General features: G+C 47.0%; 1 protein-coding gene across 1 annotated transcript; it reads right to left on the bottom strand.

The window, feature by feature from the left end:
* Positions 1-6,298: 6,298 nt before the first annotated feature.
* Positions 6,299-18,159, bottom strand: LOC310661975 (keratin, type I cytoskeletal 17-like). The gene is made up of 9 exons (XM_083408739.1): positions 17,412-18,159; positions 14,230-14,358; positions 13,814-13,896; positions 12,641-12,797; positions 11,722-11,883; positions 10,277-10,402; positions 8,314-8,522; positions 8,009-8,037; positions 6,299-6,554 (listed from the first exon to the last, which is right to left on the bottom strand). Exons 1-9 carry the CDS (start codon positions 17,649-17,651, stop codon positions 6,457-6,459), a joined length of 1,233 nt encoding a protein of 410 aa, XP_083264865.1. The 5' UTR covers positions 17,652-18,159; the 3' UTR covers positions 6,299-6,456.
* Positions 18,160-25,524: the final 7,365 nt, after the last annotated feature.

The raw sequence follows: 25,524 nt of genomic DNA, 5'->3' as shown, positions 1-25,524 counted from the left end.
GCTCCAGTTTGGCATGATCCAGGCAGAAGCAAAGGGTGTCTGCCTTAACATGCAGGGTGAGTTGAGTTCTTTGCCATTCCTGCAGGGCCTGGCTGCCGAGGAGGAAGGGAAGAAAACTTGGCTCCCACCCACACAGCATTTCCCCCCCTCAGGGGCAAATAGTGGCAGCCTGCCAGACACTCCCTTTTTGCGAGCTCTTGTGTGTGCAAACACCAGTCCCGCCCAGCGTCTGAGGAGAAATGCACGCAGCTCACCAAGAGTCAGCTGAGGAAGGCTTTGCGGCCTGTTTTTTCCTCCCACTCCGTGTTTTTCATAGATAACACTTGATGTCCCCAGTGTGAATTGGTATTGTGGGCTTTGTTAAGGAACTTTGGAAACGAAAACTAAGAGCATAATAACACGAAAAGGGCCTGCTAGATTGGGCCTAGTCCAACATCCTGTTGTCACCGTGGCCAACCAGTATAAACCCAAAAGCAGGAGCCGAGCTCAAGAACACTCTCCGCTCATGGGAATTCCGGCAAATGTCATTCAGAAGCACCACTGCTTCGGGCCGCAAAGAGATCCTCGCATTGTGGGGATAATCTGCTCCAACTGTGCAGCTAGCTGATACAGACAGCAGATACAGACAGCAAACCAAGCTAAAATTACAACTCTGCTTTAATACTGCCATGGTGTTGCAAATGCAAATAGGACCATGCTTCTGTAACCAATGGGAAAGCGCATATGTGCCTCAAGTTGCTTATGCATATTCATAACATGTGCTGTTCGCATGAAACTTTTGCAGACGAAATTGAGCTTTTGTGCCTTTGCATGGTGCGCAGAATCTTAGGAGCGTTAACTCTCTGTGCCTCTTTATCACTTAAGCTTGAAATAAACTCCCCCCCTATCTTTCCACCCCTGGCAGCAGTGGCGTAGCGTGGGGGGTGCAGGGGGGGCCGGCCGCACCGGGCGCAACATCTGGGGGTTAGGGTTAGGGGGCGCAAATCCACGGGTTAGGGGGCGCAAATTACTTGCCTTGCCCCGGGTGCTGACAACCCACGCTACGCCACTGCCTGGCAGTGATTTTATTGGCTTTTTAGTCACCCCACTACACAGCAAGGGGCAGCAAGCAGGCAAGGTGGGTGAGTTGCTTTGTGTTTCCTGTGACCTACACAACTAGGGTTGCCAGGTCAGCAGCATCCCAGATACTTTAAGATTTCAGGGCCCAAACCTGAGAGCTAGGGGTAGCCCATGGTGATGTCATGCGATGGACCCCGGAGGCTGAGAGGGGAGCAGAGGAGGGCAGACAGACAGACACACCCTCCCAAGTGTCTGTGCCATAGTTTGCAGCCGTCTCCTGCCAGGGTGAAGCTTGTGAGCCTTCCTAATAATTTTGTCGTTATGATTAAAGGCCCTATCTCTGGCCTGGAGACCCACCTGCCACTCATCCACTTCAGGTCAAGCCCAGAGGCCTGGCAACCTCTACATGATACTGCCACTCAGTCTTCTGCTGCAATCAGCCGTCTGATTTCTGGCTCCTCCAGATTTTGGAGGGGCCACAGGAAGCCAGCCTGAAGAAGCACGCAGAGCGCGAGGTTGACCAAGAGCTTCATGTGTCCATCACAGCGAACCAGTGGGATATTTCCACAGCATCCGAGGAGCAGCTGACTCCCAGGACTTCCAGAGAGGAGGGTGACCAGATTGCATGCTTTGCCTCTGAAAGCTTCATATGTGGTCTGGGCTGTGTTTCCCTTGCCTCCCTGCTGCAGAAGTTTGGGGAGGGCCATAGCTCAGTGGAAGAGCATCTGCTTTGAATACAGAAGGTCACAGGTTCAATCCTCAGCATCTCCAGGTCGGGCAGAAAATGCCCTACCTGCCTGAAACCCTGGAGAAGCACTGCCAGTCACCATAAAGACAATTCTCAGCTCAATGGCCTGACTCAGTATAGGGCAGCTTTCTATGAGGCCACATCCACACCTTACATTTAAATTGCACCTAATGCACACGGCTTCCTCCAAAGAATGCTGGGCATTGTAGTTTGTTGGAGGCACTGTGGGCAGTAAACTACACATCCCAGGATCCTTGCAGGCATCCTAGGGATTCTGCTTCCATAGGGACTAAATGGGGACGGCAGCAACAATCTATAGGAAAAGCTAGAAGGGCTGTGACTCAGTGGCACACCATCTGCTTTGCATGCAGAAAATCCCAAGTTCAACACCTATGACCATCTCGCTCTGCAGTTCTGATTTACTCAATGGTGTTTCCGAGTTGCAGTTTAGGCCCTCTGTCCGTTGTTTTCCTGAGCAACTGAAGGCTCCCTGGCATCTGCAAACGGCTGGCTCTGAGAGGGCGGGCAAGCAGCGCCAGGCCAAGCTCTGCAAACACTCTTGCCGCTTTCCTAGCAATAGGTCCAATGCCAAAGCTTTGACTCAGAGGCACCAGCTGCCAATTAAAATATTGACTCAGAGATGCAGAGAGCGCCCCAGCTCTTCGTCACCCATCTCAGGTGCAAGAACCTTGTCTCCGGCGCCAAATTAGCAAGCACGGCCACCATCACCTTCCTGCTGGCAATGGCCTCCAACCTCCTCCTTGACCTTTATGTCCAGGATCCTCAGCAGAAAGCTGTATAGAGCAGGGAACACCCCAGGGCTTGCAGCCAAAGCTGCTTTGTAACCAAATATGAAACTGGGAGAAGGTTGTGGCTCGGTGGATGGACTGCCAGCCTTGAATGCAGAAGGTTCCTGGTTCCATCCCCAGCATCTCCAGGTAGGACTGGGAGAGAGACCTCCAGTCTGAAACCCTGGAGAGCTGCTGCCAGTCAGTGCTGACAATACTGATCTAGATAGACCAATGTTCTTTGGACTTGCTATAAAGCAGCATCCAACATTCATATGTTCACACCTTGGTCAGCTCTGGGCAACATCAGGCATTTCTAAGTGCCTTAAGAGTAGCCAAAGGCGACCCACTGCCATGCTTACTTTGCACAAAGCACTCAAGACAGACCCTCCAAGTGTCCCCAGTTTCTGATTTGATTCCGGAATGTCCCACTTTTCCTTAGGACGTCCCTATTTTCATTGGAGAAAAGTTGGAGCGGATGGAGTTATCCGACCCCCGAGCCATCTGAAGGCAATGCTGTATTAGGAAGTTTTTTAAAAAATGTTTAATGTTTAATACAGTATTGAGTCAGTGGCTCATGTGCTTCTGGTTTGCACTCTTTATAAAGTTTTGAGGAGTGAGGTTATTACCCCTCTGTTATTGTCCATTCCAGGTCGCTCAACCATTGCTACTGTTTCCTTTCTTTTAGCAGATCAAGATGATCAGGTGACAGCAAAAACTGCAAGGTTTTTAGCAGGGCCAATTAGAATAACATTTGTTATTTGATTATGGATGTAACCCCCCCCCCCAAAAAAATGTATTTTCTATAGTTAAGTTTTTACCTCTTATCTTCAGTACATTTTATTTTATTGCTATGGCTAGTGAGTGATGCAAATATTCTTCTGATTCTTTAATGTTTTATCATGTTTTTATATATGTTGCAAGCTGCCCAGAGCGGCGGGGGCAACCCAGTAAGATGTGTGGGGTATAAATAGTGAAATTATCCTTATGGAATGGGACGTCCCTATTTTCATCGGAGAAGTGTTGGAGGGTATGTCAAGATGATCGGAGGAAGCAGAAACCGGCTGTGGGTTTGAGGGAGCCCTCAGCAAAGTGCCTTCTAGCGAGCCCCTTCTTACATTGCTGGTCCCCTTCCCACATGGCTGAGCCTAACAAGGCAGTGGCAGGCAGCAAAGCGGCAGCGGCGCTCCAATCAGCAGCAGGCAGCCTGGCCTGGGAGCTGCCATTTTCATTTCCCATATTGCCTGCAGTGATGTGACCGTGCAGCCACTGTGGGGAATTGAAATTGCAATTCCTGGACCCAGCTGCCTGAGTCTACTAAGAGTGTAAAGGACAGGGGCACCTCATCTGTTCAGAGTACCTTGTTGGGGGGGGGTGAATTAAAGTGGCTTTGCAGCTGCCTGGCTGTGGCCAGTGCTGGTACATGAGAGAGAGAGAGAGAGTAAGAGAATTCCATTTTCATTCTTCACTCCTTGCAGGCAAAGAGTGCATTATTTGCAGGGACCTCCGGGATCCTGCAACTGCCCAGCCAGAACTAACCAGGTCTCAGTAGGGGCTGGGCTGGTTTCAGGAAGAGGACATGGACTTTTTAGATTTCTGAAGCACCAATAAAGCAACTCAGGATCGGAAGTCCTGTCTGTTTTAACTTACTTTTTTATCATTTAAAAAACAACTGGGGGGAGTGTCCACCCAAATTGGGTCTTCCCTTCCCTCTCTGTGCTGTTCCGTTGCAGAAGGCAAATCTTTGGGGGGAAGAGGGTGCGATTTAGGGGAGAGGGTGCGATGCAACGCGAGTTCCTCCAACAGCTGCTTTGAAACGGAATTATTAGACCGTGGACCGGTCTTGTTTGGCTCTGAGAAAGTCTGCTCGCTTGAGTCCCGTAGGTGTAGCTTACTAGATGCATTCCTTGTCCTATTGCACCCCTAGATGGTGAGCTGTCCATGGTACAGCCTGGTTTCCATAGGCACATCCCCCACCCTCCTTAACATGCAGGCTGCACTGACATCTGGTGGCCACATATAGAACAACATGACGACTCTATCGCGGATTGTATTTCTACTTATTTTTTTTCTCCGGGAATGAGTTTGTTAATTTCTAGCTGCTTTAAAAACACGTGGAACAGACTCAGAATGGATCATCTAGCAGCGCAGTGACTTCCAACTGGGGCGGGAGGTCATGTTCTTGCCTGTAAATAGCTCATGCTGCGGGAATCGCGCAACCTTTTAGAGGACTCTTCGTTGCTTCCACCCACTCCCACCCAAAGAGAAACTTTTTAAACCAATCTACCCCGTTAAAAGAACAGCTGTTTCAAGCCAAGCTTGTTGCAAAGAAACTACCTTTAACCCTTGCAAGTCTGTGCAGCAGCAAAGTGCAGTGCAGACCCCATTGTTATATCCCAGTTGGTGGGCGAGGAATCTTTGGTCGACCTGATGTTGCTGAACTACAAATCCCATCATCCCTGGCCTTTGACTATTTTTGTGGCGGGAGTTATAGTTCAGGTCCCCCTGCAGCCGCTAGAGAAACTCTCAATTACCTAGAGATTGAGCGGGTTCCTGGGATGGATTTTGCAGCTTCTACTGCCACCTGGTGGCAAGAAGAGTGTATGGCCAAGGATGGTCTGAATTACATTGGGGTTTGCCTATGACGCACAGGGAGCGAGGTGCTGATCTCAGATGTCTCCGGAGTATCGTAGTTCAGCAACTACTCCCTGACCTACAGTAACTGAGGGCCAAGCCAGATGCCACAAGACTTTAAACCACACGACTGCCCTATTCACATATAAAGCAGTGGGGGCAGAATCTTTCTCCCTTCCCAGTTCTGATTTTTATTCATTTATAGTTGGAGAAAAAACATAAACAGCTCCATCTAAAACTCAAAAACAGCAATGTGGTATATCAATTAAAAATATAGATAAAATCAGTGACTCTGTCCAGCCCAGCATTGTTTACACTGACTGGCAGGATTCTCTCCCAGCCCAACCTGGAAATGTCAGGAATTGAACCCGGGACATTCTGGGTGCAAAGTAGATGCCCGACAATGGACCTATAGTCTTTCCCCTGTGATGTTGATGGAAGAAAGGTAGTCAGGTGGGAAACAAAGGAAGGTGCATTATTCCAAGCCAGATCCGTGGCCTATCGAGCTCAGTATTGTCAACACGGACTGATAGCAGGGTTTCAAGTCAGAAGCCCCTCCCACCTCCCTACCTGGAGACATCAGGAACTGAACCTCTGCAAAGACCATGCAGAGGCATCATCAAGGCTCAGTCCCCAACCCCCAGATAAAAACACAGCAGTGGAATATAATGGAGGGGACAGGACCAGAGAGCTGGGAAGTCAAAAGGGCCAGAGAGTGAGCCAGGAAGAAGAAGAAGAGGAGGAGGAGGAGTTTGGATTTGATATCCCGCTTTATCACTACCCTAGGGAGTCTCAAAGTGGCTAACAATCTCCTTTCACTTCCTCCCCCACAACAAACACTCTTTGAGATGAGTGGGGCTGAGAGACTTCAAAGAAGCGTGACTGGCCCAAGGTCACCCAGCAGCTGCATGTGGAGGAGCGGAGATGCGAACCCGGTTCACCAGATTACAAGTCTACCGCTCTTAACCACTACACCACACTGACTGTGCAGGTAAAGGAGAAAATGTGACATGTTGACTTGAAGGCCCTCCCCCAAACCCCATCTCAGAAACCACAGCAAAGCAGGTCCTTCAGCAGAAGCGAAAGACTCGTTTTATTTGAAGACAGAAGTCTGGGCATGTATATAATCAGCTCGGCAGGAAAAGTCATGCAGAATCGTGGCCCCAGCGCCACCCGCCACCATCACCCGTCTTCTGCCAGCCCTTTCTGTGGCCAAGCCAGCCTCGTTCAGAGCTGGTGCTCCACCTCCTCCACCCGGGAAGAGACCACCTTGCCATCCACCAGCTCTTCAATGAGAGTCTTCACCCGGCGGCTCGAGCAGGGCTCTGTAAGGATGGGAAGAACAGCCAAGTTAAGTTTTTCTCATTTTTTCAGCCTTAAGTCTAGTTCTGAAAGACCTACATTGGCTCCCAGTACGTTTCCGGGCACAATTCAAAGTGTTGGTGCTGAGCTTCAAAGCCCTAAACGGCTTCGGTCCAGTATATCTGAAGGAGTGTCTCCACCCCCATCGTTCAGCCCGGACACAGAGGTCCAGCTCCGAGGGTCTTCTGGTGGTTCCCTCCCTGCTAGAAGTGAAGCTACAGGGAACCAGGCAGAGGGCCTTCTCAGTAGTGGCACCCGCCCTGTGGAACGCCCTCCCATCAAATGTCAAGGAAATAAACAACTATCTGACTTTTAGAAAACATCGGAAGGCAGCCTTGTACAGGGTGGTTTTTAATGTTTGATGTTTTATCTTGTTGGGATTATGTTGGGAGCTGCCTAGAGTGTCTGGAGAAACCCAGTCAGGTGGGCAGGGTATAAATAATGAGGAGTTGTTGTTGTTGTCCACATTGCCATGTCAAATTGCGGGGGAATAGTTTTATTTTCTTTTTTAAGTCCTCATGAAAACCCATCAGCATTTTAGTGTGAATTCCTCCAGCCATCTGCACGTTTGTATGCAATTTTGGCTAATGCACACATTTATTTATTTTTGCAAAGCGGTTTCCTCTGATCAGTGCATCGGCGTGTGCTATTTCCACTGCAGTGTGCATTTTTTGACACATCGCTTGGCTGGAGAACTGCGATGCAAAATCCAGAGAAGTGTGTGCACTGAAGCTATTGAGAGACCTGTCCCTTTGGCTCATGTTCCAAGTTAGGCTGTCTTTAGAGTCTGGAAAGATTCCCCGTCCCCCAACACACACACACAACCCCAGGACAAACTGCTTAGACAATGCCTGATGGCTTGCTTGTTTTCTCTTCTCCTTCTACAGACGTGTGGCTTGACCCCCTTGCTCAAGCGGTTGTGCTGCCGTACTCCTGATCTCAGCTTGTGTCCTAGACTGTGTAACTGCAAGGGGCTGATAGAAGGAAATGCCTGCCTTTTATGGTTGGCTGTATAATATAGTCTTCCAGGTAAGATGCTCATATGATGCTCATAGGCAAGACCAGGTTGGTAGAGATTGCACTGCCATCCTATTTGGAGTGGGGACATGCTGCCCCCTGGTGGGCAGACGGTGTTTCAAAAACACTGACTACTATGATCTGATTCATTCTGGGCTGATTTATTTATATTGTGCAGGGAAATCACCATACACTGATTTCATCAATGGGCTTTAGGAGTGCCGTGTGTTTTACTCCAGACCAAAGACTAGGGCTGCATTCCTAGCCCCGTTTAAATGGCAGTAAGCTCCACTGAATTCATCTGTGAAAAATATGGTGTCCTGGTTTGCAGTTTCTATGTATGCAAATATATGCAGCTTTTCCTAATGGGCAGCCCTAAAAGCCAAGTTTTTCTGCTTACCTGGGGTAGGCGGTGGCTCAGGCTCTGACCTAAAGGGAGCAGAAATGAACACTGGGTCAGTTAAAAGATCCCAAAGACTTGGAATCGCCTTAAGGCTAGTTTCCCCTAAAGGACTTTTGCACTTCTTCCAACCCTGGAGTTCCCCTGAACCTGCTGCTACCTCCCTCTTGCATGGGGGGGGCTCCTGTTTCGGCGACATAAAGATCCACCCTCACCCCTGAACTTCAGAAATATAAGGGATGGTGACCAGCAGGTCCAGGAAGACGGACCCTTGTTTGCTCCCCCCCCCCCTCATATCCTCATACCCTTCAAGGAGGTGCCGATAGGTAGCAATCTCCTGCTCCAGCCTGTTCTTGATGTCCATCAGTCGCTTGTAGTCCTCCGCTTGGTTCTGGGCATCAGATCTGAGCTGGAACAGCTCAGCCTCCCTGGCACTCACGAGATCACGCAGGCGCGAGATCTCTATCCCGTAGCGGGATTCGGTCTCGGCCAGAGAACCTTCCAGGGCCACTTTCTGGAAACAAAGAAGGAAGTTTGTTATGTACTGAGTTGAATAGGATCCAAAATGCAGCAGTCTGATTGGTCCTAGAACAATGCAGCAGTATGATTGGTCTGCAGGAGCCACCCAATCCAGCTCCAGATGGAAGTGAATCCACAACCTGATTGGCCTACAGGAGAATTCCGGAATTAGCCAATCACGTGCAGCCCATTGTGTAAATAATGTATATAAAGCAGATGCTTTGAGGGGACATTCATTCCTCCTCACCACTATGAGCTGAATAAAGAGCATGAGATCCACTCTCGACTCTGAGTATATTTCAAAGTTGCTTTGTGAAAGTCCCAAGCAGATGGCCGGGTGCCTTGGCAGAGTCCTTTTGTTATCTCTATTATATATCCTGTCTTTCCTGCAAGGAGCTCAGGGCTTGAGAGCACCACAGCACCTCAACCAAACTCTGGTGTCCAAAGTTGTAGGGACACATGAATGGTTGCACACTCCTATCATGCTTACAAGGGAACATGTGACGGACGACTCTCCTTCTCCAAAACCAAATCACTTCCCCAAAGTTGCCTAAATTCTGTGCCAAGGCACCTTCTGGGACCCGCATACATTGTGTGAATTAAATTATGTGTCCCCTAGCCATGGGCACAGGCTGTCAGGGAGTTGACTGAAGAGGAATAGTGAGGGATCTCCTCACCCCCTTCTCCTGTAGCTTCCAGAGAGAAGGAAGGCAGTCTTGATTTACAGGAGGGCTTGGAGGGAGATAACAGCTCAGAGATAGGTGAACGGCAGAGTTAGGCAGAGTTAGGAGAAGGTGGAGGGAAACCAGAGCAGCTAACTGACACGTCTCTGGACAACATAACTGACCCCCAGCCCAAAAAAACTGGAGTTCATTAAGGGTGCAAGAACAAAGAGTGAGAAACAATTGTCCGTGGATGGACACCGTAGAAGCAGGTGTTGTTGCTAGAGGGGGAAGGGGGAGGAGCTCAGTGCGAGCAACTCCATTATGGAGGAATGACCGGACTTCCTTGTCTTTGGCATGATGACTGAATAAATCATACGTAAGAACTTTCTTGTTTCCTCCCTGCCTCTTGGTGCCATTGGGAGGGAGGGAGAGGATTCCTCAAGCCTGACACAGACTAAGAGATATGCAGTGTGCTGGAGTTCTGTCTCTCTCTCTCTCTCTCTGTTCCAATGCACACATGCACACATAAAGGTAAAGGGTAAAGGGACCCCTGACCATTAGGTCCAGTCGTGACCGACTCTGGGGTTGCAGCGCTCATCTCGCTTATTTGGCCGAGGGAGCCAGTGTACAGCTTCCGGGTCATGTGGCCAGCAGGACTAAGCCGCTTCTGACGAACCAGAGCAGCGCACGGAAACGCCGTTTACCTTCCCGCCGGAGCGGTACCTATTTATCTACTTGCACTTTGACGTGCTTTCGAACTGCTAGGTTGGCAGGAGCAGGGAACGAGCAACGGGAGCTCACCCCGTCGCGGAGATTCGAACCACCGACCTTCTGATCGGCAAGTCCTAGGCTCTGTGGTTCAACCCATAGCGCCACACACCCAAATTGCACATAGACAGTCGAGGCTGCAATAGCAGACTTAAGGGCCAGAACTTGATTTTGTGTTAGTTTAAAAAAAGAGGAAGCGAAAACAGAGATTTCCAAATTCCTTGGCAAACATGAGCAACCACGGAATCCACATCACTCTGGCGATGCTTTCTGATGCACAGCCTCTTGGCAGCATGGGGAAGTGGCTGGTACTGACCATGCTGCGGAGAGACTGCAGCTCAATCTCCAAGGCCTGAGCCAGGCGCCTGAGCTCCGTGATCTTCTGCTGAGCTGCCTGAAGAGCTTCGTGGCTGACAGCAACCTCCTGGTTGAGTGCATCCATCTGCAAGACAGAAGAAGTCCTCGTTTCTGGTGCAACCTCCCCACATCCTCTTCCAGCCGGACAGCTTAGGTAGAAGGGCCTTATGGTATGTTTTTTAATCAAATCAAAATTTTGCATCAACCTTAATTCAGCATATTTTTAAAATGGCAAAGCAATTCAGCATTCCGAGCCAACCCATCTCCCCAAGCTTCCTCAGATGAAACAGACAATGCAAATTAAATGCATTTGTATGTGTTTGTTTCTCTGTCTTGATGTTCTTAATTTTGCTCCCAGGGAACAATGCAGGAAACCGAATGCAAAGCGCTTAAACTTATGTTATGCACCAACTCCGTCCGCCCTTCCTTCCCTTGGCATCTGAGATTTCACAAAACAGTGGGCACTGCCCAAACATTCTTAAGCTTAAACTCAATAAGGACCAGAAACTTTGGGAGGCGTAGGAAGGAGGGGGAAGTTATGTGAATACTCAGCATTCGAATATGTAAATGTCAAAGCACAGAAAAAGAAGCTGGAGCTGGAGCAGACTTCAGCACATGACGTTGCTACTCTTATCTTCCAGAAATGGAAACAGATCCTGAATCAGATCTGAAGTTTGTGGAATCACAAGGTCTTGCCATTCCTGCCAGGAGAAGCCCACTCTGAACTTCATCCCTAAAAGCTGCACAGAAAGAAAATAAGATGTTCTTGCCAGCTACATTTCTGGAATGGAAAAGTATGCCATGTTGTTTTGGAACAGAACTACACTTCCTTAAGGTAACGCTAAAAGGTAAAGGGACCCCTGACCATTAGGTCCAGTCGTGACCAACTCTGGGGTTGCGGCGCTCATCTCGCTTTATTGGCCGAGGGAGCCGGCGTACAGCTTCCGGGTCATGTGGCCAGCATGACTAAGCCACTTCTGGTGAACCAGAGCAGCACACGGAAATGCCGTTTACCTTCCCGCCAGAGTGATACCTATTTATCTACTTGCACTTTTAGGTGCTTTCGAACTGCTAGGTTGGCAGGAGCAGGGACCGAGCAACAGGAGCTCACCCGGTTGCGGGGATTCGAACCGCCGACCTTCTGATCGGCAAGTCGTAGGCTCTGTGGTTTAACCCACAGTGCCACCCGCGTCCCAACACTTCCTTAAAAAGGATGTTAATCCCATGCCTTCCTTGGCCAATAGTCATGGATGATAGGGGCTGTTGCTCAGCAACATCCAGAGGCACCAGGTTGGCATAAGCTGAATATTTACGTGCAAATGCATCCCATCAGCAAGCCACCACCTCCGCCACCTTTTGCCCCTGAGCCGTTTGACCATCTCTCCTCGCCGGGCCTTGCCTAACCTGTGACTTGTGCAACGCCTCGGCTTCCCGGCGGTTCTTCTCCGTGACGTCCTCATACTGGTCTCGGATCTCAGCCAGCACTTTCTGCAGGTCGGCGCCAGGCATGGAGTCCACTTCCACGTTGACGGTGCCCCCCAGCCTCCCCTGGAGAGAGGTCACCTCCTGTGGGGCGAGAAGAGAGGCGAGTAGGCACATCCGTGGGGAACCGGCCAAAAGCCAGGAAGGGCTGTGAGTCTTGAAGGCTGCTCCCTGCAAGGCCCTTTCCACCTGGCCTAGGGGGTGAGGCCCACACTCACCAGCTCTACCAAAGAGGCTCCAGATGAGATTGGAGGGACATCGTTATGCCTGACAACAAAGCCTAACTAATGGATTCTTTTACCCCATCTTTTTGTGCCTGCCTAACAGCCGTGTCATGCTTATGATAAAATTTTATTCTCTTGTTAATTGTGCTGTTTTAAACGTGCAGTTTATATTTGACTTCACTTAGCAGTGTCGTTGTGTGTTTTCTGAAATGTTTGTGTTAACTTTCTTTGTGTTAAATATGTACTCTGTAGTTGACCTCCTTTGTAATGTTTTATTTTGAAATCTTTAAGATAATATTTTAGTCTTCTGTTAATTATGTTGTTTTGACTGTATACTCTATAGTTGACTTTCTTCGGGTTGTTTTATTGATCTTTTAATATGCTTTGAGATTTTTCTATAAAATATAAAGCGGTATAGTTAGTAAATAAATAAATAAATAAATAAGGGCAGAGACTCGGTGGGAGCAAAGGTGAAATCTGCGTCCATTGCTTTCTCCGCTGTTGCCTCTGGCTTCAACCACCGCTGGCATGCGGCTCTCAGAATAGTTGAAAAAGCTTCCCGCCACTTGTGTGAAGGCCCTGCTGTTCCTGAGTCCCGACGCCCACCCAGCTCTCACCTCCTTGTGGTTCCTCTTGAGGTAGGCCAGTTCCTCTTGGAGGTTGTCCACTTGCACCTGCAAGGTAGCCCGGCTGGTGTTGAGTTCCTCCAGGGCCTTGCGCAGCCCACCGAAGTCCCCCTCCACGGACTGCCGTATGGCCGCCTCTGTTTCCAACCTGAAATGGGCAAATAGGGTCTGTGCAGCATTTTTTGAAGCCGAGGCTCTGCAAAACCACATAACTGAGGGTGTGCTGGGACAATGCTTGAGGTTCTGGTTGTGTTGTCTTTAATATTTTGTTGGAAGCTGCCTAGAGTGGCTGGGGAAATCCACAAAATATGCACTCTTAATGGATTCTCTTGAAAACATAAAACCAAATTAAGTCTTATAAGTCTCTGAAAGTTTTTTAAGACTATGCAAGTCTCTGAAAGAAGCAATGTAACATATTCTTATCTGGTGAAAACAGGATGAAAAGCTTTGTTTATGGCGTCCAACACTGCCGAAGTACTTAGCAAACAGACGTTGTGAACAGTGATCCTGGATATACCCACTGTTTGGTGGAATTCTTCTTCAGCACAGCAGAAGGATACAAAAATGCTTCAGAAACCCATCTACAGTGGTACCTCGAGTTACATACGCTTCAGGTTACATACACTTTAGGTTACATATGCTTCAGGTTACAGACTCCGCTAACCCAGAAATAGTGCTTCAGGTTAAGAACTTTGCTTCAGGATGAGAACAGAAATCGTGCTCCGGCGGCGCGGCAGCAGCAGGAGGCCCCATTAGCTAAAGTGGTGCTTCAGGTTAAGAACAGTTTCAGGTTAAGAACAGACCTCCTGCTCCTGAACGAATTAAGTACTTAACCCGAGGTACCACTGTATATGGTGAATGGAAAAGTATAACAACAATTGCTATGGAGCAGTGGTCATAAAGTTATATTACATTGCTTCTTTCAGAGACTTGCATAGTCTTCAAAGACTTTCAGAGACTTACAAGACCTACGTTTATTTGGTTTTATGTTTTCAAGAGAATCCATTAAGAGTGCATATTCTGTGACTTTCAGATAATTCATAAGTTTTCTGTTTATGTGATTTCATATATTTCATATCATTGTATTTGGTCATTGTGTTGCCTTGGCTGTTACTGTATATGCATGATGGACAGAAAGAGACAGCTAGAATGAAGAGTCCTTACTTCACTCTGAAATCATCAGCAGCAAGTTTGGCATTATCGATCTGTAAGAGCAACCCAGCGTTGTTCAAGGTCTCCTGCTGGATCTGTAGAGGGATGAAAGAGGTCGGTTAGTCTCCATAATGCTATCCTAGATCTCGGTATGGGGATCTTCAGGCCACCAAAGAACCAAGCCTGGATACTGACCATGCACCAGTCCAGTGTTGGAGGTATAAAATAGGCCCAGTTTCCACCACCCAGGCTTCTGTTAGTGCAAGAATGAGCCCTTCAGTAGGCAAAATGGTTTTGTTTTGCAACTGAAAATCTTGCACATCCCTGGAGATGCCAGGGATTGAATTTGGGAACTCCTCCATGCAAAATGCTCTTGCCACTAAGCTATATCCCTTTGGAAGAAGAAGAATTGGCAGTCATCCTGGTACCTTAGACTTCAGGTCAGTGATGGTGTTGAAATAGCTGCTCAGATCCGGAGCCTCCGTTGACGCTCGCTTGAGGTATATCTCCCGGATGTTGTTCTCCAGCTGACTGTTAGATTCCTCAAGAGAGCGCACCTAGCATATGGCAGAGGAAATCAAACGGGGGTGAGGACATCAGAATAGAGGGGTTGCTGAACCCCACCAAGGACAGCTGTGCTCTCCTTTAAGCTGTTTTGACTTTTCAGTCTACTCACTAGAGAGTACAGTGGTACCTCCGGGTTACATATGCTTCAGGTTACGTACGCTTCAGGTTACAGACTCCGCTAACCCAGAAATAGTGCTTCAGGCTAAGAACTTTGCTTCAGGATGAGAACACAAATCATGCTCCGGTGGGGCGGCAGCAGCGGGAGTCCCCATTAACTAAAGTGGTGCTTCAGGTTAAGAACAGTTTCAGGTTAAGTACGGACCTCCAGAATGAATTAAGTACTTAACCTGAGGTACCACTGTAGCTTGCAATAGCTTTGGGGTGTAAACAGATAAATTCCTTCTTTATCTTCCTTTTCTCAGCTGACACTCTCAACTTTCTGTAGGTTCAGGAATCTAATGAGCACAAGTCCTTCCCTGGTTGTTTCTGGGGTGTTGCTTTTAACTATTTCACTCAATTAACAAACATACTTCCACAAACCTAAGGAACCCTTCCAAGAATGCAAAAACAACAAGTGTCTTACTTTTTAATGGTCTCATTTTGCTTCCAAGCTGATCGGCACAAGACCCACCTAAGTTTGATATTAGAGGGAATGATGATAAGGTATAGATCCTTGCCTTTTTAAAAAGATCCGTAAGTGACGGTCATGGAGAATAGTAGCAGGGAATGAATTGTGACTATCGTGGAGGGTTATTCACAGCATCTGACCCGGGGACAACAGCGGTGGTGGGGTGTTACAGGAGGTACACATGGACCAGGCCCTGAGCCAACAGGGGACCCAGATTCTTAACTTTCATTTTTTTAAAAAAAAGTAAGTCAGTTGGAGATTTCTGAAGAAAGTTAGAGCACAAAATGCGGAGGCAGCTCTAAGGCTTCAGAGTCATTAAGGACACAACAGTGGTTGCTAAGCTATTAGAGCACGAGATACAGACCACCTCCACCAGGGACTCAGGAGGGACCTTCCCAGAGCAGCAGAAAAACTAGCAGAGGCTGCTGCAAGTGCACAAATGCTGGACAGAGGAAGACACTGGGGATGTCTGTGCTTAATCACATTCCTCCTTTTCCATAATATTTCGTTCACTCACAAAATGTACTGCCTCTACAGAATAAAACAGAATTGGTTGGCTTTGGTTGGCTTTCCTCAGAAGTAATTCTCTTGAAATAATGGCCTGGTGCTTCCTCCCTACTTAGAAAAAATGTCACTAATGCAATGTCCGCCACCCAGCCACTAGTGGCCTGCTTGTCATGACTGGGCTGTTATTAATTAATATGCAGTAACCATAAGAAAAAAGATAAAATGAATAATCAAACACCTTACAGCTGCAGAAAATTAAAATCTCTGCGGGCTGTACTTTAGCATAAGGATCCTTTTTTGTTGGTCAAGGATGACTAAATGGTTTGTGTATGTGATTCGCGGAGAGTTGTGAAATCGCATGTATATCTTGCTTCCTGTTCTATATTTGGATATTGATTTCACTCCTGGGAGCTGAAGGCTTCACAACAGCCTTGTGAGGTAGGCTAGGCTGAGAGTCGATAATTCAGATGCCAAAGTTTGAAACTGCACATATTCAGAGTATTTTTTATTTTATTTTATTTATTTTTTTGCATGTTGCGATTTATCAGGGTTAGAAGCCTTATGTATATATTCCTGTACATGTCAGGACTACGAAACATTGCAATTAAAGCAAGGGGGCTGCTGCGAATGACATTACATATTTGCATTTTGCTTTTCTACACAAGAACTCAACATTGTGTACATTATCCTCCCCCTCCTTCCACTTTTATCTTTGTAATAGGATCCTGTGATTTGTTGTTACACTGCTTTTAATAATTATTATTTCATATTGCTGCAACCTGCCCTGAGACATTACAGTGAAGGGTGGGTAACGCTTCAGGTTACAGACTCCGCTAACCCAGAAATAGTACCTCAGGTTAAGAACTTTACCTCAGGATGAGAACAGAAATCGCGCAGCGGCAGCAGGAGGCCCCATTAGCTAAAGTGGTACCTCAGGTTAAAAACAGTTTCAGGTTAAGAACGGACCTCCAGAACGAATTAAGTTCTTAACCCGCGGTACCACTGTACAAATAACAACAGCCTTGTAAGGTAGGCTAATCTAAGCTAATATGTGCACATTTAGCAGCAGCTCTTGCCAGTAGTCTGGGGGAGGGGATCCACGTGGAATGCACTGGGTCCAGGAAATCCTACCCCCAAATCAAGTACAAGCTAACACAGAAATCAAGCAGTTTATGTTGTAACTGCTCTGAGACCTGGGGGTATAGATGATAGATGGAACCCCAGAAGTACTTCCAGCAATGTACTGATCTCAATAAAGGAACAACATTTTGCACTAATAGTTCAGTCCTTGACCTTTCTAACTGAGTAAGTCCTATTTTCCCAAGTTTCCTAGTTATGCATGATGTTGGATTTAGAGAACGGTAGGGAGCATAAACTTGTTATAAAGCAAATCCCTTTGGCAAAAAAGTGCTCCCCCCCCCCTGTTATTTATTGAAGTATCTCACAGTGTTGAACTGACTGCATTTGCAAACATTTGACATTTCTGAAATGGTTGCTGAATGCTGAGTGTGTAAATTTAGAGTTTTCTTCCAGGGAAGATGGTGAAGCAGATCCAGCCCAAGCCAAGCCGTTTTATTGCCTGAGGCAGAACAGCAAATGATGCTTAAGTCAAGGTGCAAAGTGGCCAAGTTGTTTTAGCACCACAAGAGCTCTTCTCCTTGGGTGTGAAGCTGTAATGATCTAAATAAAATAAGTAGCAATTCCCTGCCCTTTCGTGCATCTAAAGTCAGCCGCCCGAGGCACATGTCTCACTCTGCCAACGGCAGGGTCGGCCCTGTGGCACAGCTGCCCTGCCCCTGTTTCTTCTGCCTTCCGAAAGCGAAGCCTGAGGGGCATTTGTACCACCCATGTATCTTGAGGCCAGTTCTCAGCACCCGACTTCCCTGGAAGGAAACTCCAGCTACTCACCCTTTCCAAATAGGCAGCCAGGCGGTCGTTCAGATTCTGCATGGTGCCCTTTTCGTTCATGTCAAAGATGTTCGCCTCCACACCGCTCTGCCCGAAGCGCCAGGCCAGGCCATTCTTTGCTGGGGTGCCCCCATAGATGCTCGATGCTGTCGGAGACCTGCCTAGGCTTCGCAGGCTCCCCCCTCGGGAACCCTGGATCCCTCCAGAGAAGGACTGGCTGCGGCTGGAGTAAGTAGTCATGGTTCTCTCTGGCCGCAGGAGGCAATGCAGAGTGGGAGAGTCAGCAGGCTCAGTCCTGGAGAGCTCCCTTTATATAGGCAAGCTGAGGGGCGGGGCTAACTCTTAGCCGTTCCCACATTGGATCATCTCGCTGTCCTTCACAAGAAAGGCATTTGTTTTGGAAAGGGAAATGCCCCTGTAGTCCTCGCTCCCCGAGGCAGACTTGCAATGCCATTGCGACATCCATTGATCAGATTTGGACCCGGGCCAATTTGTCAATGCCAGATGGATGCCAAGATAACCAAGATGCAATGTCCCTTTCCTGTCTCCCTGCTAACAGCCCCTTACAATCCCAGAACCAGATATGAACAGTGGGTGCAAAAATCTCTGGAGTCCACGTGAAAGGAACCCTTGGCAGGTTCAGTCCTGCAAGAACAGGCTGGAGGAAGCAGCTTGCCACGCAAGAGTCCCCAACCGTCAGGTGCCTTTGGTTTGAAAGAGAACTTTCAGGTAGTGCATATCTTCATAGCTGTCAAACGTCCCTTATTTGGCGGGACAGTCCCTTATCCCAGGGCCATGTCCCGCTGCTGTCCCTTATTGATTATGTCCCTTAAATAAGCTACTGAAGGTAATGGGGCCCTTTCTATGTCCAGCTGTGCTTTGTCAACAACAAATTGTTGCTGTTGAATATATGCTATATGGTAATTTATAGGACCTAATAGGTATCTAAAGCCATTTGCATGCAACAAAATATGTATTTTATCAAAGTAATTCTTGATCCGTTATTTTGGCTGCTGATCCCTTATTTTCGAGGCTGCTGGTCCCTTATTTTCAAATCTGTAACTTGACAGCTATGCATATCTTGCAACTTCCAGCTGAAATCCTGGAACTTCTCATGCCACAAATGTTCTGGGCAAGGTTTCCTGGACAGGCTGTAGCCTTCTCTGGACAGCAATGACATGGTAGGATGGAGAAACCATGACAGATTCGCACAACTGCTACTAAAGGAGACTAACTCCTTTATTATAGCATCATCTATTATAGCACTATTATAAGCATATAGCACAGTGCAGACTAAGGAGCTGAACACTCTACTCTGGCAATTGAAGGGTGGGTATTGTGTTTGTTCATTAGTATGTTATGTATTTTTGTGTTTTTATATTGTAAACCTTCCTGTGATCCTCAGAGGAAGGGCAGTATAGAAATTTAATAAATAATACTAATAATAATATAGTAAGGCTGTGGCACTTTGAAGACAGATCGTTTTGATGCGATTTGGTTCCTGTTTCTAGGTTATGCAAACAAACATTCAACGATTATTCCCCCACCATTGCTCAGCTATCACTTTGGAGAGGGTTACGTAATCTAATGCCACCTGAATCAACCTGCTTGTTTTGATATTTCTTTCCCCCCCCCACATCATCATGTCATAAGTGTTAGAATTTGCATAGTCCATCAATGTTAATGCTTTTTGCATTTTTCTTTTATTTACCATTTCTTGTTTTTCTCCAGTATTTAAAATTTATGCACTTCATTTTATATGTAGCTGACAAAAACAATAAAAAGTACAGTCATACCTTGGTTCTTGAACAAATCTGCTCCAGAAGTCCGTTCGACTTCCAAAAACATTGGAAAACCAAGGCACGGCTTCCGACAGGCTGCAGGAGCTTCCTGCACTCAATTAGAAGCCAATTCGGACGTTCGGCTTCCGGAAAAAAGTTTGCAAACCGGAACACTCACTTCCAGGTTTGCGGCATTCGGGAGCCAAGACGTTTGAGTCACAAGGCATGCATTCAAAAACCAAAGTATGGCTGTATTTGGGAGGGGAAAACATGTTGCAGAATACATCTACAATAAAACATTGCCGGGGGGGCAGTGTTTGGAGCCCCAATCCCTTTTTCATACAAGATCATGGAGCATATTTGAGTTTGGATTCAGAACCATAAGATTGGCACACAGCAAAGCCTTTCCTCCCACCAGCCCAGCCCACCCCACCCCCCGCGGCACTCATGAAGTCCAGATCACAACGTTCCCCAGTCAGGGAGGGTGGCTGAGTGTAAGGAAGGAGAGAGATTTCATGACTGAGGCAGCATGTATCTTGCTTTATTAAAACCATAAAAAGTAGATAGAAAGCTCTTGCAATACGTTGATTCCCCACCCCCACTCCAAACTGTGAACGTTCCAGGATTTTGCTCTCTTCAAAATTCAAATGCACAACATATATTTTTCCTGAAAGCCATTCTTGGCCCACACCCAAGTTAAGAGCTCAGTGGAAGAATGCTGAAAGTGAGGACAGATCACAAGAAAAAATGCAGACATTTCAAGATAGTAGAGCTTGGTGAATAGAGGCAGGCAGGGTATTGGAAACATCAGCACAGGTATGTGGAATTTTCCAGTGCCCGGAATGTTCCGTGGGTTTTTCCACAAAGTGGCGTTCTGAATATGGAAGAAAGCATACGGAAAAATCCCTGGCCATAGCAGTTTCGGCAACACATTCCAAAATACGGGTATGCTCACATTAGAAGCTTAAAACAGCAAGGTCATTTCCCCCACAAACTGCATTTTAAGCACTGTGTTGTTCACATCAGAAGAATGTCTTTGCCCAACACACAACACCATTTTGGTTTTCCTGCCCCTACAACCCCCCTACTACTGAAACTCCTATTCACAAAGTTGTCATCTGCACATGTGCAACAGCTGTCTCAAATTTTGCTTCACTGTTTCCTCTGCATTTGGTTTTCTAGCTGTACTGAAACTGGGTTTTTTGGGGGGGGTGCGGGGGACACACCAAACAGCAGTGTTTGCCAACAAACTGCAGAATCGATATGGATCGTGGCTAATGCTGGAGGCAGAATTAGTATTAATGTGAACATACCCTACATCTTTGTAAGTGTGACACGCTAAAGACACTAGTCAAAATAAACAGCCACAACCTACACACATCAAAGTAGCCCTAAAGCAAAGCAATAGCTTTCAATGGGGCAGTTCAAGAATACATAGGAGTGCTTTCTTTTTCTTCCCTGGCATTTGTTATTTCCTCCACCATAGAAATTGAGACTGTAAGTGCTTTGGGGCAGAAAGCTGTTTGTTCCTTAGATGTTCCTTTGCAAAGCGCCATATACGCTGATGGTTCTCTTGATGGTACTATGACACTGTCCCTATTAAATGGGTTTTCCTGCTGAAAAAGCAGGAATAGGTCTCTGCTGATGAAGGGGAGGTGAAGATGGGACCCTCAAGCTGTACAGGTCAGGGGCATTTAGTAATTTAATTCACTGAAACTGCAAATGCTTGTATGCATTACTATGTCTTTACATTTGGTTGGTTGGTAACTGAATTCTAGAGCGTTCTCTAGTAGTTCTCATGCGATTAGGAGCACTGCTAAATTGAATAAAGTTTTGCAGTGCCTCTTCTCTACTTGAAAGAAAGAGAGCAAAGCTGCAGGAGGAGGTAAAAGTGGAAATCTCTCATAGGAGCTGCAAGGCATGGCCTAACTGAGATACAGAAGGCTGCGTGCTGAGCTCTGGAAAGGGAGGGAAATAAGTTGCTTGGACTTTAGAAGAAGAGACCGAAGGCCCATGCTTGGAAAAGCATGCAACTGTAAATATTATGTTTGAATTCATCTATAGGTTTCCGCCACTTGATGGCAGAAAGTGAGGAGGAATTAAAGAACCTTTTAATGAGGGTGAAAGAGGAGAGCGCAAAATATGGTCTGAAGTTCAACATCAAAAAAAACGAAGATCATGGCCACTGGTTCCATCACCTCCTGGCAAATAGAAGGGGAAGAAATGGAGGCAGTGAGAGATTTTACTTTCTTGGGCTCCATGATCACTGCAGATGGTGACAGCAGCCATGAAATTAAAAGACGCCTGCTTCTTGGGAGAAAAGCAATGACAAACCTAGACAGCATCTTAAAAAGCAGAGACATCACCTTGCCAACAAAGTTAAAGCTATGGTTTTCCCAGTAGTGATGTATGGAAGTGAGAGCTGGACCATAAAGAAGGCCGAAGAGTTGATGCTTTTGAATTATGGTGCTGGAGGAGACTCTTGAGAGTCCCATGGACTGCAAGAAGATCAAACGTCTCCATTCTGAAGGAAATCAGTCCTGAGTGCTCACTGGAAGGACAGATCCTGAAGCTGAGGCTCCAATACTTTGGCCACCTCATGAGAAGAGAAGACTCCCTGGAAAAGACCCTGATGTTGGGAAAGATGGAGGGCACAAGGAGAAGAGGACAACAGAGGACGAGATGGTTGGACAGTGTTCTCGAAGCTACAAACATGTGTTTGCCAAGCTGTGGGAGGCAGTGGAAGAAAGGAGTGCCTGGTGTGCTCTGGTCCATGGGGTCACGAAGAGTCGGATACAACTAAACAACAACAACAAATAGGTTTCCACAAGTAAATTTTTTGAATGTTAATGTCTGTACATTGATTTAATTCCCAAAGAAAGGTGCCAGTCAGATATATGATTTGAGCTTCTTAGCTATGATTCTGCTACTCTTGCATTAACGAGGGGTGGGGGGATAAAAAAATGGAGGAAATTACTAGGCTGTGCACATGGAACTGGAGGATTTGGAAGACGATGAATGACTGCTTCAGGAAGCAAAAAGCTGAGCAGAATGATTTGCTCACATTCTGTTGAGCATATCTCCAAGTAGCATGGTGGTGGTGGAGACCGAGCCGGAGGCAAGCAAAGTAGGGCATCCAACTCCCACCACCACCACTTCAGGAGACTTCCAGCTATGAAGGTAAATGTTCTTTTGAAGTTCTAAAGGAGGAAGCAGGGTGTGTCATCAGGGTGTCCCATTACACACACATGCATCAGGGAGGTAGATCAGGATTTACTGGTAGAAATCTGGGTGATCTTATAGAATTGAAGAGTTGGAAGGGACCCTACCCTGAGGGTCATCTAGTTCAAACTGCCCCCCTCAATGTAGGAATCTCAACTAAAGCATCCATGACAGATGGCCATCCAACCTCTGTTTAAACACCTTCAATGAAGGAGAGTCCACAACTTCCAAAGGGAGTCCGTTCCACCGTCAAAAAGCTCTTACTCAGAAAGTTCTTATTTGGATCAGTTTGGTTTTTACTGTATTGTATGTTGGAAAGTTATAGGGACACGGGTGGCGCTGTGGGTTAAACCACAGAGCCTAGGACTTGCCGATCAGAAGGTCGGCGGTTCAAATCCCCGTGATGAGGTGAGCTCCCATTGCTCGGTCCCTGTTCCTGCCAACCTAGCAGTTCGAAAGCACGTCAAAGTGCAAGTAGATAAATAAGTACCACTCTGGTGGGAAGGTAAACGGCATTTCCATGCGCTGCTCTGGTTCGCCAGAAGCAGCTTAGTCATGCTGACCACATGACCCAGAAGCTGTACGCCGGCTCCCTCGGCCAATAAAGTGAGATGAGCGCCGCAACCACAGAGTCGTCCGTGACTGGACCTAATGGTCAGGGGTCCCTTTACCTTTACGTTGGAAAGTTTCAAAAAACGTAAAATTATTTTAAAATTCTTCATGGTGTTCAAGTCAGAATCTCCTTTGTTGTAACTTGAATCCATTGGTCCGAGTCCTACCCTCCGGAGCAGGAGAAAACAAGCTTGCTCCATCCTCCTTGTGACAGCTCTTCAGATATTTGAAGATGACTATCATATCTCCTCTCTTTGAAGTAGATCAGCAAATATTTTGGACTCTCGGTTATTTAATACTGACAACTGATTCACTAGATTATAGCAGAATGAAGGGTAGCTAGGACTGGATTTCTGTGCAGAAGGGCTGTAAGCTCTGTTGTTCTTGTGCTCAAAAACCATTCCAGGGTTTAGAATTTAATGATAAGTGTGCCACTTTTGCACCTGGTTCTGGTGGATCTCAGGGTATAGATTCCGCAAACCTGAAGTCTGCCTTTCCCTGCCATAGAGTAAAAAATAGGTAAAGGACCCTAGATGGTTAAGTCCAGTCAAAGGTGACTATGGGGTTGCGGCGCTCATCTCGTTTACAGGCCGAGGGAGCTGGTGTTTGTCCACAGATAGTTTTCCGGGTCATGTGGCCAGCATGACTAAACCACTTCTGGCACAACAGGACACCATGATGGAAACCAGAGCACACAGAAACACCGTTTACCTTCCCACTGCAGTGGTATTTATTTCTTTACTAGCACTGGTGTGCTTTTGAACTGCTAGGTTGGCAGGGGCTGGGACAGAGCAACAGGAGCTCACTCCATCGTGGGGATTTGAACTGCCAACCTTCCAATCAGCAAGCCCAAAAGGCTCAGTGTTTTAGACCACAGCGCCACCCACATCCCTGCCATAAAACACCTACCACAGCATCTCTATTCAAGCAGAGCTCTTTCATCTCCAGCTGAGAGAGGCTGCAGCAGCTATCAGCCAGCCAGTCCTACTACACCAGACTCTTCCCCCAAGTAAAGAGGCTTCTGACTATTGCTGAACTGAGAACCAGTGTTAAGTCAGATGCATAACCCACCGTGCATCAAAGTGTGGCTGCAAAGCCTTCATTGGAGGCACATTTTGATGCATGTCTCCATCCACATTCCGGATGAATTCTGTAATAATGTTATGAATTTGGGGTGGGGGAAGAGTAGACTGTATGCAGAGATCCTTCTAACCCCTGGATCCAGCAAGTGTTAAAATATAAGCCAGGCTAGCTTCGGTGTTGAGGTAATCGCCTGGGTGATGGGCCATTAAGGGAAACAAAGTAGTTCTGTATGAGATGGCAGATGGGTGTGTGGTAGTGAGAAAAAGGCAAAGGTGAGAGTTGAGAGGGACCTAGAAGTAAAGCAGCAAGCTGGAGAGAGAGTCAGAGCAATGTTTGAGAGCCATGTTGATTTCTGTTTGGATCCAAGGCTGCAATGATGGGAGAAACAAGACCCTTTGGGGGTGCTGATGCTGTGAACCCCTCCATTGCAGGCTCAGGCTATATATATGTGTAAATAAACCATATATCATAAAGACCCCACAGTCTCCGCTGTGCCTCATTGCCAAAAGGAAACACGAACCCTGGGTAAGCGCCTGGAATCTTGCATCGCTCAGAGATTGGGGCTGAGCACTTCAATAACAATAATAATTGCATTTATATCTCACCATTTTCTCCAAGGAACTCATGGCAGCATACACAGTTGCTTTACCTCCGCATTTTATCCTCACAACAACCATGTGAGGTAAGTTCAACTCTTACAAATATGGAAGATCGGAAAAGAGAAAGCCTTCTTTTCGTTGATAAGGATCTTGGAGTTTGTTTGTCTCAGATTAGACCCTGTGTAAGTGAGATTACCCACCAAAAGCAAGCTCACACCTCCCAACGAGTCTGTATACATACTTAAGGTGGGTATGTAAGAGGTGTGTATATTTTGGGAATGATTCGTGTTCTTGTGTAGCTGCATTATTTTATACTTTCTGGCTGTCTCATGGTCCTATTATAAGGCAGTTGTGTTCTATGTTATAAATCAAGCACTGTTAGGAATTGTTTCTTTCCGTTTATTGTATTTCTTATCAACAAAAAAATTGTTGTGCCACAAACCAATTTTTATTCTGAAAAAGCGGCCCAGAGGAAAAAAGAAGCACCGTAATCTGACTGAATGTGAACTCCTGTGCAAAGATAAGATTCACACCTGTTGCTGCTTCGCTGTTGCCTCTGGCCCCATCCAATATTGGCATTTCCCATGAGTGAATGGCCCCCTTAGCCAGGTAAAGGTTCTCTACTCTTACTGGATGGCCACAACCAACTTGGCATGAAGTGGGCCAAGCTTGCCCTCAGCTCCAGAGAAACAAAGGGCATAGTCGGGCACAGACTGAAATCAGTGAGCTTTCTGCCACCAAGTGCAATGGAGCAAGCATTGCCAACCACCAATCCGCCCAACTTCTCAAGGCTAAGGCCATGGGATGAAATAATGT

Source organism: Podarcis tiliguerta (genome assembly GCF_965153285.1).
Source record: "Podarcis tiliguerta genome assembly, chromosome: 13".
NCBI lineage: Eukaryota > Metazoa > Chordata > Lepidosauria > Squamata > Lacertidae > Podarcis > Podarcis tiliguerta.
Note: the sequence above shows the minus strand (reverse complement) of the source record. Positions and strands in the feature narration are given on the sequence as shown.

Coding starts and splice junctions, on each gene's coding strand:
- LOC310661975 (XM_083408739.1), bottom strand. CDS start 17,651: ATGACTACTTACTCCAGCCGCAGCCAGTCCTTCTCTGGAGGGATCCAG. Junction 14,359..17,411: donor TGGCTGCCTATTTGGAAAGG/GTGAGTAGCTGG, acceptor GCCATATGCTAG/GTGCGCTCTCTTGAGGAATC. Junction 8,038..8,313: donor TATCGGCACCTCCTTGAAGG/GTATGAGGATAT, acceptor TGCTCCCTTTAG/GTCAGAGCCTGAGCCACCGC.